General features: G+C 34.1%; 1 protein-coding gene across 4 annotated transcripts in view; it reads right to left on the reverse strand.

The window, feature by feature from the left end:
• Window positions 1-17,166, reverse strand: part of LOC106874603 (protein SCAI) — a 225,269-nt gene that overhangs the window by 67,979 nt on the left and 140,124 nt on the right. For all 4 annotated transcript variants that reach the window (XR_008266452.1, XM_014922578.2, XM_014922502.2 and 1 more), the window contains exon 4: window positions 2,414-2,512. Coding sequence is in view for 3 of the 4 variants with exons in the window: in XM_014922578.2 (XP_014778064.1) it covers window positions 2,414-2,512 (99 nt within the window). In the remaining variant the exon portion in view is untranslated. The remainder of the gene's footprint in view (window positions 1-2,413; window positions 2,513-17,166) is intronic.

The raw sequence follows: 17,166 nt of genomic DNA on the forward strand, positions 1-17,166 counted from the left end.
CAATAGTCACAACCGAAATTAAAATAAAAATTCTATATTTTTCCAACAGTGTTAAATGAGGTCCTGAAGATGTATTGATGTCATGCAGACTAGTTCAATGGATTAAATTGTAGATAAAAGATCAACCTGAAGAGAACACCATATTATAGATTGAGAGTGACCAAATAGATGTGAGTTAGCCAGAAGCAACTTTTGACAATTAGTGTACAGATTACAGAATTACTTCATTGGTGAAACTTCTTTTTCTATCACTGCAAACATATGAACAAATAGAATATATATTTATATATATATATATATATATATTATATATAGGTGGAGATGCAGCTAAGTGAAGAATTTTACTTCACAATCACACAGTTCAGGGTTCAGTTCTATTGTGTGACACCTTGAGTTGGCCAATATCTTGAATTTGGCATACATAAACTGTTCATTGCATAAGAAAGGTAAAGAGGATTCTTTAATGTTGCCAAAGACAGCATTTCTAGAGCCAGTGGCATGATGAAACATACCCAATCTATGCTGTGAAATAGTTGGTGATACAAAAATCTATGCCACAAAAAAACACAACATATCAAATAGAGTTAGCTAGCTTTCTGTTGCTGTGTCACTGATGAGAAAGAACAGCATCAGTGTGGAAATATTGTGGGATCCATCATAGATAAGTAGAGAAAAATGATGATCGTGATCACAATGATATGTACATGGGTGTGAGTGTGCCTGTATTTATGTTTATTGATATAAGTAGATGTGTCAAGTTGCATTCCTTTATGTTAAATGGTCAGCTAATCATCCAATAAATGAAGAATACTAAAAAGTCATAAACCTGAACATTTAATGCCCTCAGTTATTGCTTCCACTCAATAGGTCTATGACACTCTTCAATATTAAAACTTCAATTATAAGAGGAAAATTATGCCCCATTACATATTACACCAATAATAATAATGATAATAATAATAACTTCTAACTAAGGCACAAGGCCAGCAATTTGTGGAGGGAGATGGGTAGCTAATTAAATCAACCATCCCTATACTTAACTTATACTTAATGAACCTTGGAGAGATGAAAGGCAAAGTTGACTTTGGTGGAATTTGAACTCAGAAATATAAAGGGCTCTAGCTAAATACCACAAGGCATTTCATTCAATGCTCTAACTATTCTGCCAATGCAAATGATAAATAACAATGATTCCTAATTTAGGCACAAGGCTAGCAATTTCGAGAGGAGGGAAATAGTCAGTAACTATTAACCCCACTACTTGACTGGTACTTTATTTTATTGATTCCAAAAAGATGAGAGGCAAAGTTAACCTTGGCAGGATTTGAAGTCAGAAAGTAAAAAGCCAGAGCAAATAACAACATTTTATCTGATATGCTATTGATTCTGCTAACTGAAATAATAATAATAATAATACTTTCTGGTAACTTTTGGTAAAGAGGGGTTTGGTCAATTACATCGACCCCAGTGCTCAACTAGTACTTATTTTATCAACCTTGAAAGGATGAAAGGTGAAGTCAATCAATGCAGAATTTGAACTCAAAACATAAAGGCGGAAAAAATGTCACTAAGTATTTTGTCCAATGCAATAACAATTCTGCCAGGTCACCACCTTCATAACAATAATAATTATAGTAGTAATAATAATAATAATAATAATAATAATAATAATAATAATAATGATAATGATATTTTTTTAAATAGGTATATTTATTGCTTGAATTTATCAATCAGCTTTGAGAAGAGAGGGAACCTCAATGTTGGAATAAAATGCAAGAGAGTCATGGTTGAAAATACTTCTGATCATAAATTTGCTGGATCAAAGCTGATCAAGGACTGAACAACAATATCTAGTATGGTGATTCTATTGTCCAGTGAAAGAAGCTCAAAATATTTACATTTTCTTAACTGATATATAGACAGGTGTTGTGGATGGAGAGAGGGGAAGAAGTGATCAAGTAGGAACATATCAATTAGACAGGAATGTAGTAGAGAATTAAGTGATACTTCATCGTACTAATTCACATGTACACATAACACGTTAACACACTGAAATAAGAACGGTGAGAATCAATATTCATTGGCAGCAGATCCAAACAGCAACAGCAGCAACAACATTAACAACAACAGCAACAGCAGCAGTAGCAGCAACAAAAAGAAAAAAAACCAAAAAAATATATCAAAAATATTGTGAAACAAAAGACGAGAGAGAAACTGGTGGGGAGGGAAAAGAGAGAAAAATACTGTGACAAACAACTAAGGTTGTGCATTAAATATAGGTCAGAAAAAGATGCAGAGGTTGGGGAAATACAAGGAATGTTCGGCAATGCCAAGACCAAGAGAAAGATTTATTAGAGTAAAAAAGAGTAAAAAGAGAGAAAATTAAAAGGTCCATTTAGCTTGTTACACTTACCTGTCCTCTTTGTTTGCCTTTGAGTAATATGCTCGCATACGGATTGCTGAGTAGAACGAAAATGATTCATTTAGGTAGTTTGTTTCACTAGTTCGTAAACTGAAAAAGAACAATAAATAAATTAAACAAAATTGAAATTTAGATTTTAGGAGAAAAAAAAACCCAAAGAAAATAACAAGCAAATAAGGTTTCAGTCAATGTAAATCATCACATCCACTGCACAGGTATTTCATTGCACACATAATAACAAATAATGTTTGACTCAGCATTATTAACCGAGTAAATAAAAGTAAATGTTCTCAACATATGTGGTGAGTGCATGGTTGGATGATCAGTGTTTTCTACATATGTGGTCAATGTCTGGCTGAATGGTCACTGTTTTCTATATATGTAGTCAGTGCCAGGCTAAATGGTCAACTTTTTCGACATATGTGGTCTTTGATTAGTTAGTTGAATAGTCAATGTTCTTTACCTGTGTGGTCAGTGCCTGCATGAATGGTAATTCAGTTTTGCACAAGTGGTCACTGCATGGCTGACTGGTCAATACATGGTTGAATGGTCAATGTTTTCTATATATGTAGTCAATACATGACTGAATGGTTAATGTTCTTCCCATAGATGATCAATGAATAGTCAGTACTGAGTTGAGTGGTCAAGGAGTGCAGGCATGACTGTAGCAAAGATGTTTTGTCTGCAAGAATGCAGTTTCAGGTTTGATCTGATTGCATAGCACCTTAATTAAGCGGCTTCTACAAAAGTCTTGGATTGTCTCTTGGATTACCACGTGAGTGGAATTTGGTTAATGGAAATTGTTCCTGTTCATCAGAGGACCTGTTCCTGTCTTTGATGGTAGAATTAAAAAGTTGCCTAGTTTAACACCACACCTGGTCATTGGGTGCCTTTAGCAGAGCCAACACTGTAGCAAGCATTTGAACCAGATTATAGGTTGAGGGTAATTTCCTACCATTAATGCTTTCAACACAGTGGATTCCAGTAAAGGCACCAAAGAATCATGTAGTGATGTTAAACCAGGTGATGGAACTTCCAAATTAAACTTAAAAGACTTTGGTTGATTTAAGGCTTGGCACTCTGTCAATTATGATGTTGAGGGTTCCAGTTGATCTCAAAGAAACAACCAACACATGAAATTAATGTGTAAGTAGTTGAGTACTCCACTGACACACATACCCTTAACATAGTTCTCATGGAGATTCAATGTGACACAGAATGTGACAAGGCTCGCCATTTGAATTAAAGGTACAACTGATTTTTGCCAGCTGAGTGGACGGGAGCAACATAATATAAAATACCTTGCTCAAGGACACAATGTACTGCCAGAAATCAAACTCATGATCTTGCAACCATGAGCTGAATACCCTAACCACTAAGCCACACGCCTTCACTTGATTTAAGGCCATGCAGAAGGATCAAACCTGAATTCATATAGATGCTAAAAGAACTTCTTCACCATGCAGTCATCTCAGCACCAAATGATTCAGTCAACCTAAACTATAGTATATAATCAGATATTTTACACTATTTTACAATGATGCCTTAGAACTGTCATAAGCATCCTTTTTCAAAAAGCAGACTGCATGAGATATGGTTCATCATCAGGCAAGCTGCACTACTAAAAAAAAATTGAAGGCAATTTTTCATTAGGCATGCCACAAGCTGCAGTTTGTCCATGGCTGCCTTAGAAGATACATTTACAACTGGAACTGAATCTAATGATTTGGTGAAACAACAGATATTTCTCACTGACAAAGAAAAAGGAGAACCTGTTTTTAACAATTCAAGCACCAACTGCAATTTGAACCCTCAAGGTGATGATGAAAGCATGGAGGAAATTAAAGAATTTGTCTGTCAGATTTGTGATCAAAGGAACACCAAGAGCCCATCTTCAGCAATGTACTTATAATGCCTGGGTCAGAGCGCTCTTCATACACAAAGCTAAAATAGATCCATGGAAAGAAGCTAGGCTGGTTCCATCAGAAAGTAAAGCAGGTCTCAAATATGTACAGATTTATTGTTACCATTATTATTATTATTATTATCATTAGCAGCAGCAGCAGCAGCAGCAGCAGTAGCAGTAGTAATAGTAGTAGTAGTAGTAGTAGTAGTAGTAGTAGTAGTAGTAGTAGTAGTAGTAGTAGTAGTAGTAGTTCTTTTTCTTTTTAAATCAATATGTTGTTTGAAGAAAATTTCAAAATGGAAACTGCTCATTGTTTTGTTCTTTAAGTGATATTTTATTCAAAGGTAAAATTTACAAGGCCATTTCCATCCAATATTGAAATTTTATAGTCAGATCTTTTGAAAACAGTCAAGTATAGAAAATAATTCTAGAGTTCTTCTTTTAACTCTTAAAAAGACTATTGCTGTATATTATGCAAAAATCATACAATATGTAATTTTAAAAAAAAAATGTGATAGTGGTTTATGTGTATATCTTTGATGCCTCAAAGCCACTTATCTTTGCTTTAACTCATTTCTTCACATATTTACAGATTTAATACAACAAATTATAATTTTTTTTCCATTTTTAAATCTATAATGTGGCTTAATAGCAGGTTTTGGACCAAAGACAAGAAACTTTGATCTGTTGATATATAAGGATGATTTTATGGCACTTCAATTCATTGATTACTATGACACGGCTTCATTAAAGTTTACTTTTATAAAAAGAACTAAAGGTTTATTGTTTATCAACTCACAAGCTATCCAGCAAAATGCTACTCCATATTTTCAACTTTATTAAACCAAATACCCACATCTGATATTATTAATTACCATAAGATAGATTATAAGAACGTAATGAAAAATAAAATCACATTGCTTCAGGTAATTGATGTCAAATCATTTAGGTTAAACTTTGCCAAAACAAGCAAATCTTAACTGCTGTAATTACAGTAAATGGCTTTTAAAGCTTTGTTGCAGCTACCATGATTGGTGGGGTTAGCTTTGATTCTAATGACATTACTTTTAAGACTGTTGTTGCTTCTTGCAAGGTTGCCATGAGACTGAAGTTTATTCTGACTTAACCTCCTTTCATGGCAAACCTCCTTATCAGAGTTAACCCTAGTCTCATCTAATCCTATGAGAGTTAACTGCAATTTCATGGTAACCCCACTACAATTAATTAATCTCATGGCAACTCCCAGCAGAGTTAACCTCAATTTCATGGTTAACCCAGCAGAGTTAACCTCAGTTTCATGGTTAACCCAGCAAAGTTAACCACAACCTCCTGTTAACTCCACCAGAGTTAATCACAATTTCATGGTAATCTCAACTTACCCTAAGTCTCATGGCAACCTCAACAGAGTTAGCTGTAATCTTATGGTAGCCTCACTAGAAACAACTTCAATTTTAAAGATGAAGACACCAGAATCAAAGCTAACCTCATCAATGACGGTAGCAACAACAGAGTTTTAAAAGCCATTTACTGCGATTACAGCAGTTACAATTTGCTTGTTTTGGCAAAGTTTAACCCAAATGATTAGACATCAATTACCTGAAGCAATGTGATTTTTATCTTTCAGTATGTTCTTATAGTTATTAATACTGTTTTTGAAAATAGCTTTTGGCCCAGGTGTGAACAAACCAATTATAGATACTTAATCCTTCACAAGCCCACTTTTCTTTCTTTCATTTCAGACTCTTTCTTTTGGCTACAATCCCAGATGAAAAGGGGCCATAAATGTAATTTGAACAGTAAATTTGAGTTAAATGGAGTTTACTGATACATGCTATACAATTTATGGTTTTAAATGTATCAAATTTATGTCACTCTGTTGCTATCATTCCAACTGGATGACAATGATAATGGTTAAAACTGATGATTTTATTCTAGGGTTTATTGCAAAATATACCAGAATTTCTTTACATTTTTATATTTGATTAGATAAAAACCATAATATATCTATATGTGTATGTGAGCATATATACATATATATATATATATATATATATATATATATATATATATATATATATATATATATATATATATATATATAGATATATATATATAGATATATATATATATATTGCAAAACTTTAATTCACAGAAAGACACCACCACCAACATTAGCTACTTATATCAAGAGAGGAATACCTGCTAAATTTCCCTCATATAATACTCTGCTGTCTTAGTGAAATGAAGGACAAAGATATTGTAGTCCAAGATACTTTTATAAAAAAACAGGATAGTCACGGCTGGAATGTCTTGACCATGGGTCTTCTCAATTAGGGCTGACGCAAGGTTAAACAACAAATTATATTTATGATAAAAACAACTGAGTCGGATTCTAAACTGCTCGTTTTAGATATCTAAGTTACTATTATGAATTAAGTTGGATAGCTGGATATTCTACAATATTTACTCTTCCAGCAACATGTGTTTGTTTGAGTGTGTGTGCACATGGGAACATGATAGATTACATCGACCCAAATATTCAACTGGTACTTATTTTATTGACCATCGAAAGGATGAAAGGCAAAGTCAACCTCAGCGGAATTTGAACTCAGAATATACCACCAGGTGAAATACTACTATGCATTTCATCCAGCATTCTAACAATTCTGCCAACTTGCTGCCTTAATAATAATAATAATAATAATAATAATAATAATAATAATAACGGTTTCAAATTTTGGTACAAGATCAACAACTCCAGGGGAGGGGATAAGTCAATTACATTGACCCCAGTACTTGATTGGTACTTATTTTACCAAACCCAAAAGGATGAAAGGCAAAGTCAACCTTGGTAGAATTTGAACTCACAATGTAAAGATGGATAAAATACTGGTAAGTGGTTTATCCAGTATGCCACGTTAATAATAATAATAATAATCTGATAATAATATAACAACCCACACAAATTATACTCAATGCAATCACCACCTGACACTAAAACATATTACACAACCCACACATCACATATTTTATTCAATCACCATCTGACACCAAAACACAACTCACATTGCACATATTCTACGCAACAAACAGACAAAACACTGAAATAACACCATGAACAATTCTACAACCCCTAAAGACAATGCTGCACACACCTCAGAAACAAGGAAGTGCACCTGATGATTCAGAAGAAACTCACATGAAAATGTTGAAAACACAATAATAATAACTGCCACAATAACAAAGGAAGAAGAGAAAAAGGAGGAAGAGAGGGAGGCGGGGGAGGAGGAAAAGAAAACCTAGTTAATCCCACATGAAAGAAGATAGTGATTGACAAATTAAAATAATAAGAATAATAATTAGGTTCTTTAAACCATTATGCTGTGGAATGAGGAAGGGGAGAAGTGTATGATAGCAAGGAGAAAAAAGTACAAAAAAAAAGAAAGGACAAGAAAAAGAAAAAGATACAGAAAAAATACTGAAGGAACCAATATGAAAAAGACACACTGACATATACAAACACATACACACACAAGTGTAGATATACACACAATTCAACATATAGCTAATTCTTTTTCTTACAAACACAAACACAGTTATACTCATACACATACACACACCTAACCACACAATTATACATTCTATTCATTTATTTATTTATTTGTTTAGTACTACAATTGGTGAACAACAGTACCATTGATTACAGGTTTCAAATGGGTGAATCACTGATTCACAGCATTTATGATGGTGACAGCGGCAAGAGAGTGCCTATAACTTGGTGCAAAGCTATGTTAGAATTCACTTCCCATGAAGTGTTTGAAAAATCACTAGATTCTGTAGCAATATTTGCATCCTTTAAAACATTGAGTTGGCAGAATTGCTAGCACACCAGACAAAATGCTTAGTGGAATTTCATGTCTTTATGTTCTGAGTTCAAATTTTGCTGAGGTTGACTTTGCCTTTCATCCTTTTGAGGTTGACAGCACTATAGTTATGTTTTGGAACTGGGTACTATAGTACTACACTACTATGTTCTGACACTGGTCAATACAGTACTATACTATGTTTTGAAACTAGACACCACAGTTCTATACAATATACTGGTAGAAGTCAAGTCACTTCAGCACTACATCATATTCTGGAACAATACAGCACCATACTAACTTTTGATAGTGCTATACACAGGGGCCATGTGGAAGTAATGTTGACACACATGGGAGTGCATGTGAAGGTACATTTCACATTAGCTAAAAATAGGTATCATATAGAGCAGTGTTTCTTAACCAGGTCCATATGGCCCTTAGGGGTTCATATAAAATCTTGTTATTAAAATTTAAAATTTACATACAATAAATTGCTTATAGTTTGTAATACACAAAATATAAACATTTTTTTATACAATTACTAGTAATATTCAATTACGAAAATACAGTAGGATTTTTTTTTAAACATCAAATGGCTATGGCAATCCAGTAGAGTAAAATAGGAATAAAAGAGAGCCATAGGCTAAAAATGGTTGAGAACCAGCTGAAAATAGAAACCATGATGTAGTATAGTTCATATTGTTTGAAAATATCTATCATGTGGTGACAGAGATAGAGTTTGATATAGTGACCTTCTAGAGACACAACTCACAGCTTTTAATAAGTATCATTAACAGTATAGACTGCATAACTGGAAAGGAACCAAAGACAATTCATTTGAAGTCCATTGCTATAAGCAGTAAGAGCACTATGCAATCAATTAATGTTCTATCGTCTTAGGTTACAGTGCAAATGGTTAAATCTTGCAAAACATATATCTGAACTCAGAAACAATCAAACATCTGACTGACTGGCCCAATATCATGCTTGAGTGTGAGTGCAAATACATACTAATTTAGTGAGTGAGTAATACATGAGGGGGAGGGAAAATATTGGTTGATTAAGTGAGTAATACCTGAGTGTAAGGGCAAATAAACATTGATTAACACTTGAGGGTGAAAGCAAATATATACTGAATGAGATGTTGGGAAGGGCAAATAAATATGGATTGGTTGAGTGACACATGATTATGAGGGGAAAAAAAGATTGAGTGACACTTGAAGGTGAGAATAAATAATTAAATTGATTGAGAGATTCTTGAGTTTGAGAGATTCTTGAGTATGAGAGCAAATAGATATTGACTGAATGTGTGAGTGATACATGAGCATGAAGGCTAATAAATAGAAATTAAATGAGTGATATTTTAGTGAGTAGAAATAATGCTGAGTGACACTTTAGTGTGAGGGTAAATGAATATTGATTCATTGATTGATTGGTTGTACTCAAATGGACAAATATCACAAAAACAGATACCCAATAGAAAGATGAAAGGTGGAAATGGGGTCGGGTGAGGTGAGCGTTTCTATAAAGTAATAAGAGACACAGTTAATAGAGTACAGCTTCTCTATCAATTAAGAGTAAAAAATATATATATCCATCATCAAGAATTCACTCTTTTTTTTTTTTAGAAGAGGGGGGAGTAGTTTGTCTTTTTTTTTTTTTAATTTACATTTATTATATTCCTTTTAAAAGTGATTTCACTTCTTTTTTTTTTCTGTATTTTTCTAATTTTAAAAGCAAAAAAAAAGTTAATAACTAATGTAAATTGTATTGCATGTTGTTGGTTATTACTTAAATTTTTTTTAATGAAGGTAATCTAGTTCAGATAATACATATTGTGTGTGTGTGTGTGTGTGTGTGTGTGTGTGTGTGTGTGTGTGTGTGTGCATATATACGTATATATTCTTAATAACTGTTTCACAGGTTTTAGTTATTGGACTTCAGCTATTCTGGCTGGTCATAATGAACCAAGTACTTATTTATGTCTGATACATAATTTATCAATATATATTTTGTTGATTGGCTGAGACCATTTTTTAACCTTACATAGACATAGTATACATTTACAAGTCAACCAACATTAAAGAGAGAGAAAGAGAATGGGTGTATGAGAGAGTGTAAAATAGTGAGAAAGAGAGAGAAGAGAGAGATGTTCTGGTCATGACTACCTCGTCATTTTCTTATGTACAGGTTACCCAAGATTACATCATCCAACATAACTATTATAAGGTGGTAGAGTGTGAAATAATGATTTGGTTGCTGCTTCTAGCAAACTGAGAATGATTTGCTCATAGAATTGTTCCTTCAAACAAAAGCAACAACCTATTAGAAGCTACAGATGACTGAACATGAAACTAACGCACAGATACACACACAAGCATACTTGCATGCAAACAGACGTGCACATGTGCTCACAGCTGTCTTTCACTAACTTCCTCTGTGTGTTTTCATCACAGTATATATATAAAGCAATGTAATATAGATAGGTAGGTAAATAGATAAACAAAAATGTGTAGACATGCATACACATTGCCATATATCTATGGGTGGCTTTCTGTTCTTTTTCTGCGTGTGCAGGTGTTTCATTGCATTTCTATCAATTATTCATTAGTATGGTGTGGAGTGGGTGACTGATCTTTTTTCTTTTTTTTCACTTGTTGAGTCCAGTAGAAGAAGTGGCCATGACCTTTGCAACCCCTCCGAGACCAGTGAGATTGATGCTATTAATACACTGTTTAAATTGTTGCAGGTCAACACTGGCTGGGAAAAGGTGAGCAAAGATATAAACACACAAAGCTGATACTCAAATAACGATTGTGAATTTTCAGTGTCAAAATTATATTTTTAGTACCATATCCTTAAGTGTGTATTTCCTATGTATGTATACACACATATATGTTTGTAGGTATTATGTAAGTTTGTATATACATATAATGTATATATAAGGTATTTGGATTCTGCCATAGAGGAAGCCGATGTTCAATTTACGTGTTTGCTGACTACTGTTTTGGTGTCTCGCTTGTTTATAATCAGGAGTCGAACTGTATGAATGTGGTGTAGAGCATTAAGTTGACAAAACTTTTAGAATAGGTTATAAGTTATTTATTAAGATTTGAAATGGTACCATTTGCTATGGCTGGATATCCATCTTGTTGTTAACCCTTATCTGTTTTTCCAAGGGATCTCTTATTCCACATGACTTGGAAGTTGCAAAGCCAGTAGAAGACTTGGTGACAGGGGAAATGTCAAAAATGTCACCATTTATCACTCAGCGTTTTTAGAGAAGTGCAAATGTAAACAAACAGACACATATGTGCACACATACATGTGTGTATGTGTGTATACACACATATGATGGGCTACTTTCAATTTCTGTCTACCATATCCATTTACAAAGCTTTGATCAGTCTGGGGCTGTAGTAGAAGACACTTGCTGAAGGTGCCATGCAGTAGAATTGAACTTGAAACTACATGATAAAGAAACAAACTTCTTAACTACAAAGCCATGCCTTACACACACACACACACACACACACACACACACACACACACACACACACACACACACACAGATCATTGTATAGATGGCTATATTATATGTATGTGTGTATGTATATGTATATATATATATATGCATGTATGTTTAATAGAATATATTTACCATTAAAAAATATTGTAATTTTAATTACAAGCTCATTAGACTTTTAAAAACAAGATCTAATTTAAATTAACTAAATTGATTGATTTTGTAAAAATGTGAAAATAAAAAAAGTACAAATTGAAAGATTTTAAGAATAATTCTTTTATCAGAAGTATAAAAGACACGGGAACAATGGGTGTAGAAAATATATCTGAATCTAATAGTAATCTTTTGAGTTCAATCTTTGTGTAATGCACTGATTAGTGTCCTGAGAAAAGTTACATTAATCTGCTTAGCCCTGGAGGAAGTTATTAAAGTAATTTCCACTCTCAGTTAACAGTAAAAAGATTAGAAGACAGAGCTTTATGTTTTTGTTTTCTATGATAGCTAGTTATAATTAACTGAAGTTCAATTTGAATTCAGCAGTTTACCAGCAATGAATTTTGGGAGTGGAAGGATCAGGACAAATGTTTAGTACCAAAACCCAGTTGAATCCAAAGAAATTAGTAATTATAAATTAGTAATTCACAAATGCATTAAATTGGTTTTGTGCAAGGAAGAATGAAAGTCTAACAGAGCCCTTCAGTGAAGAGTTACGTTTTCTGACATAACTGATGCTAATTATTTGGTACCCTCAAAAAAAACCTTCCCCCCTCTTGCCCTCTGATGAAAAGTTCTGTCCAAAACATTAGCTTTTACTATTCTTTACCTCCATGTATCAGGATTGATACATGGAGGCAAACAAGAAAAGCACATTGGTCAATTTAGGTCCTGAGCACTCTGTGTGGATACAGACAAAATGGCTTCATCAAACAAAGAAGTACAGCACTTGTGGGCTTTTTTTTGAAGCGTCTTCAAGACTTGCAGGAGAAAAGGAGAAAGATCTTAACCTCAGACAAAAGACCTGGTTTTCAAATGAAAACTTACAGCAGAAGTACCCAAGGTAGTGATATAAACTAATCTACTGGATCAGAGCTGACCTGGGGCTAAACACCAGCAACCACAACATATCAATCAACTGTATAAAAAACAAAGTATTGAAAGAGGGAATACTATCCCGAGTGTCATCATCCACTTCACATGACTCTTTTGACCATCTGAGAGAGTTGCAATAGACAGAAACTAAAGGAGCCTAATCTATGAAACAGATTTGTTAATTTCAATAAATATTCATTTGGTTAATTAATATTAAAAGATAACTTCCTGTTGTAAAACCTTGATTGAGTCACAAAACTTTTATCAATTCCACTGAGTTGCTGTTAATTACAATAAGTTCTCCTAACTGTGGTGCCATACTTAGATCTATCCTTTATCCCATCTTCCATTGTATTATCTACTTACTGCTGTGATCATCCTATCTTTTATTTCAACCATCATCATCTGTCTTTTTTCAAATTCAGTATATCCAGGACGAGAGAGAGAGAGAGAGAGAGAGAGAGAGAGAGAGAGAGAGAGAGAGAGACAGAGAGAGAGAGAGACAGAGAGAGAGAGAGAGACAGAGACAGAGACAGAGACAGACAGAGAGAGAGACAGACAGAGAGTGTGTGTGTGTGTGTGTGTGTGTGTGTGTGTATGTGTTTTAAGACAGTAGGGTGTGATTTAGAGAGGATAAGATGACTTATATTTCTAGTAGTCATATTTCAGACATATGACCAAATGAGTAACCCAGTTAGTGACTCCATCATTAGTTTATTGTACAGTTGTTTTTGTTGCTAAGGGTCATAAGATATTAAACCCATGATTAACCTATCCTTCTCATAGGCATTTTGCATCTAGGAAATGTGTTCTTTCTTTTTCCAAAGCATTTAGTTGTAATTTGAGGGAGATTTGGATATTATTTCCAACAGATCAAGTGACCACATTGAGTGTCCTACCTGTAGTTGTTGTAGTGTCTGGACTAACAACTAATGAGTGTCCACACACCTCACATATAAACAGTCTTCAGGGAACATTAAATTGTGCAACTTGTTTTATTTACTTCACTGTTTTTAATTATATTTGTTCTTGTTAGCAAAGAATGTAATTTACTAATGTGTCTAGGATAAGTGGATAGGGGTGTTGTGATGAGGACAACTGTGGGATATAGGGAAGAAAGAAGAAAAAAAGAATGAAAGTGGATAGTAAGAGAAAGGAAGTGGAAGGCAAAGAAGAAGCAGAAAGATGAAAGAAAGAGAAAGGAAAAAAAGAAACAGAGGAAGGAAAGAGACGAAGAATGAAAGAAGACAAATGAAGATGAAGATGAAGAACGAAGAAGAATGAAAGATGTTGAATAAAAACAAAAGATTTGAAAAATAAAAAAAAAAGTGTTAAGTGAAGTGAAATAACATCAACTAGGAATTGAAACCAGCTCACTGCCTTGATTTTGCTGTTAGCTAATCTCTCTAATTCTGCCTTAATTGTTGGGATTCATTAATATAGAAACATGACTTCATTAGAAATAAAATGCCTTCAGTCAGGTGTCCTTTGTTGTTTAAATGACAATATGAAAGAGACTTCTTCAAATATTTTTTTAATGTCTCTGTACTAAAAGGAATTGTTTTGTTTTGTGAACAAAAGAGTCATTGGTTACAGGTATGAATAGGTTGTGGAGGCACATTGCTTAATGATTAAGGTGTTGCACTCATGATCATAAGATTGTGATTTCGATTCCTGGATTTAGTGATGCATTGTGTTCTTAAGCAAAACACTTCATTTCACACTGTTCCAGTTCACTCAGCTGGTATAAATGAGTAATCCTGTGATGGACTGGCGTTCTGTCCAGAGAGGAAATATATACACCACAGAATCCAGTATGAAATGAGATAGATGGAAACAGTTTTGACAGTGAGTTGGATAGACTGTTGTCCATTCAACCATCTGGACTTTGGAGGGCTTTAACAGAGTCCACTCAATTGCAAGCATTCACACCAGGTCTCCAGTCAGTGTATGACTCATGAGTTCTAGATTCTTCCTCTCATGTTTCTAGTCTTGGAAATTCTGAATAAAGGTCATAGCACTGCCCTTCTTCTATGAATGAAATATTGAAAAAACTGTTTTAAAGAGTTTATAAGCAAGCATTAATTAAGTAAAAGGGTTGATATAATCCAATGAACCCATCTCTCAAAATGTCTAACCTCCAATGCTAATATTATAAATTATTATTATTGAGGCTATTAATATTAGACTAAATCTTATATGACATTTAGTTACATCCCATTAAATTTTCAGTAAGGATGAAATTTAATCAAATATATTTCTTCCTTATAAATATGTGGCCTTGTATAAAAAAAAATAATCATCATCAATATCATTGTCAAAATAGTAGAATGATAGAAAGGCAGTGAATTGGCATAAAGAGTAGAGCACTGAATTAAGTGGCTTTCAGTGGTTGTTGTATGATTTTGTGTTTTTTATGACTTAGTCAGAGGAATGGTACTGTTCATGACCTTTTCCAGAGCCTCCAAGACTGGTGAAAGACCTGGCCTTTAATGTTTGTGACAGAATGAACTCTGCTAAATTCACTCAGCAGCAAGTTTTGTCCATTTTTATACTGAATTTAAATCCCACTGAGGTTAGTTTTTACCTTTCATCCATCCTGAGTTATTAAAACAAGTACCACTCAAAAACTACAGATGATTCAATCAACTATATTCAGTCTCCTACAAATTCTTGGCCTTGTGCCATCACCACTACTACTGCCACTGCCACTACCACTCTCCTTAGATGCTGCAGTAGGATAGTAAATGTTTAGTAACCCAAGTCTGCAACCAAGTTTGATTCCCAAAGTCCTTAAGCGCTGGAAAACGTAAAAATGTCACAACACCTCCATCTCCCTTCTCCATTAAGTGCTATTCATTAGGACAAGATAATTAGTCTCAGTCACTTACAAGACAAATATTTACTACACACATACACACAACTGACTTCTGCATTAATTAGTCACTCAAAAACTACTAAATTAATGTAATTAGTTGGAAGATGAATGAGAATTGATGAGTATCTCAGGTTCTTGAACTGCTGACCTAATAGTGACCACATAGTCAACTCTTGATAGTTGAAGTTGTTTGGCCCCATGTCAGCTCTTATCAAGCAGACTCATGATAAAGGCATTCAAATCATGGCCATTTCCTCTTTTTTTCATTATATCTTTTTCTATTTCAATTATAGTATATTCTGAACTACATTATTCAATGTGTCTTTTTTTAAGATGGTAGGGTATGGTTTGAAGATTTGACTGCCGTCTCAAACAGATTGAATAACCATGTAGAAGTTATTACAAGTAACTGTGATGTAAGCTTACATTTTTGTTGTTGGGTGGTTGATTTTATTGATCTAATACTGGGGTCAATATAATCAGTTATGCCTCTCCCTTCAAAATTGCTGGCTTTGTACCTAAATTAGAAATTATTAATAGTAAGGTGAATGTAGTTCTACTTCAGAGGTCATCCAGGAAAGATACAGATATACATGAAGGACTCCTTCAATTTCAACGTACAAATGTTCAGTTGTTTGACCAACTGGATGATCTACTCATTGAACTAGTATGCAGACACATGTACCCTTAATATAATTCTCAGGTTGAATCAGTGTAACATATGAGAAATCTGAACCTTTGAAATACAGCTACAATCCATCCAATGGGCATCTAAACAATTTCAGTCAACCCAATTTCACTCATGAGGCTTGATCTGACATGAAGCTATGGTAAAGACTTTTGCTCAAGATGCTATACAATGGGATCAAACCCAGGATCTTGTGGTTGCAAAGCAAACTTCTTGACCATGTAACCATGCTCGTGTCCACACATTTATATACATGACAGGTTTCTGCACAGTTTCCACCTACCAAATTCTACTCACAGGTCATTGGTCAACTCTAAGCTGTGGTAAAATGACATTTGTCCAAGGTACTGCTCAGTGGAAGCAAATTGGGAAACAAGCAGTTGTGAAACAAACTTCTTCAGTACGCCGACAAATCAGCATAAATAATATTGTTTACATGCCCACATTTATAGTGATTGTTTTTGTCTAGGCACACAACAACAAACATACACACACAAAGACGTTTGACCTTTGCATGTTCATATATGTATGTGAGTGTGTTTGTGTGGCTGAGTATATGCGAAAGAAGAGGACAGCTTTATTACATATGTATTACTGTGTGGATACAGAGTTCACTTTGTTATCATGTGATCTTCAGTTCTACTTCACTGCATAGCATTGTGGCATCTTGGACAAGTGTCTTCTTCTGTAGCCTCAGGCCAACTAATACCTTGTGAATGGAAGTGATAGAGAGAATCTCTATCTCTCTCTCTCTCTCTCTCTCTCTCTCTCTCTCTATATATATATATATATAT

The sequence above is a fragment of the Octopus bimaculoides genome, chromosome 21, assembly GCF_001194135.2.
Source record: "Octopus bimaculoides isolate UCB-OBI-ISO-001 chromosome 21, ASM119413v2, whole genome shotgun sequence".
NCBI lineage: Eukaryota > Metazoa > Mollusca > Cephalopoda > Octopoda > Octopodidae > Octopus > Octopus bimaculoides.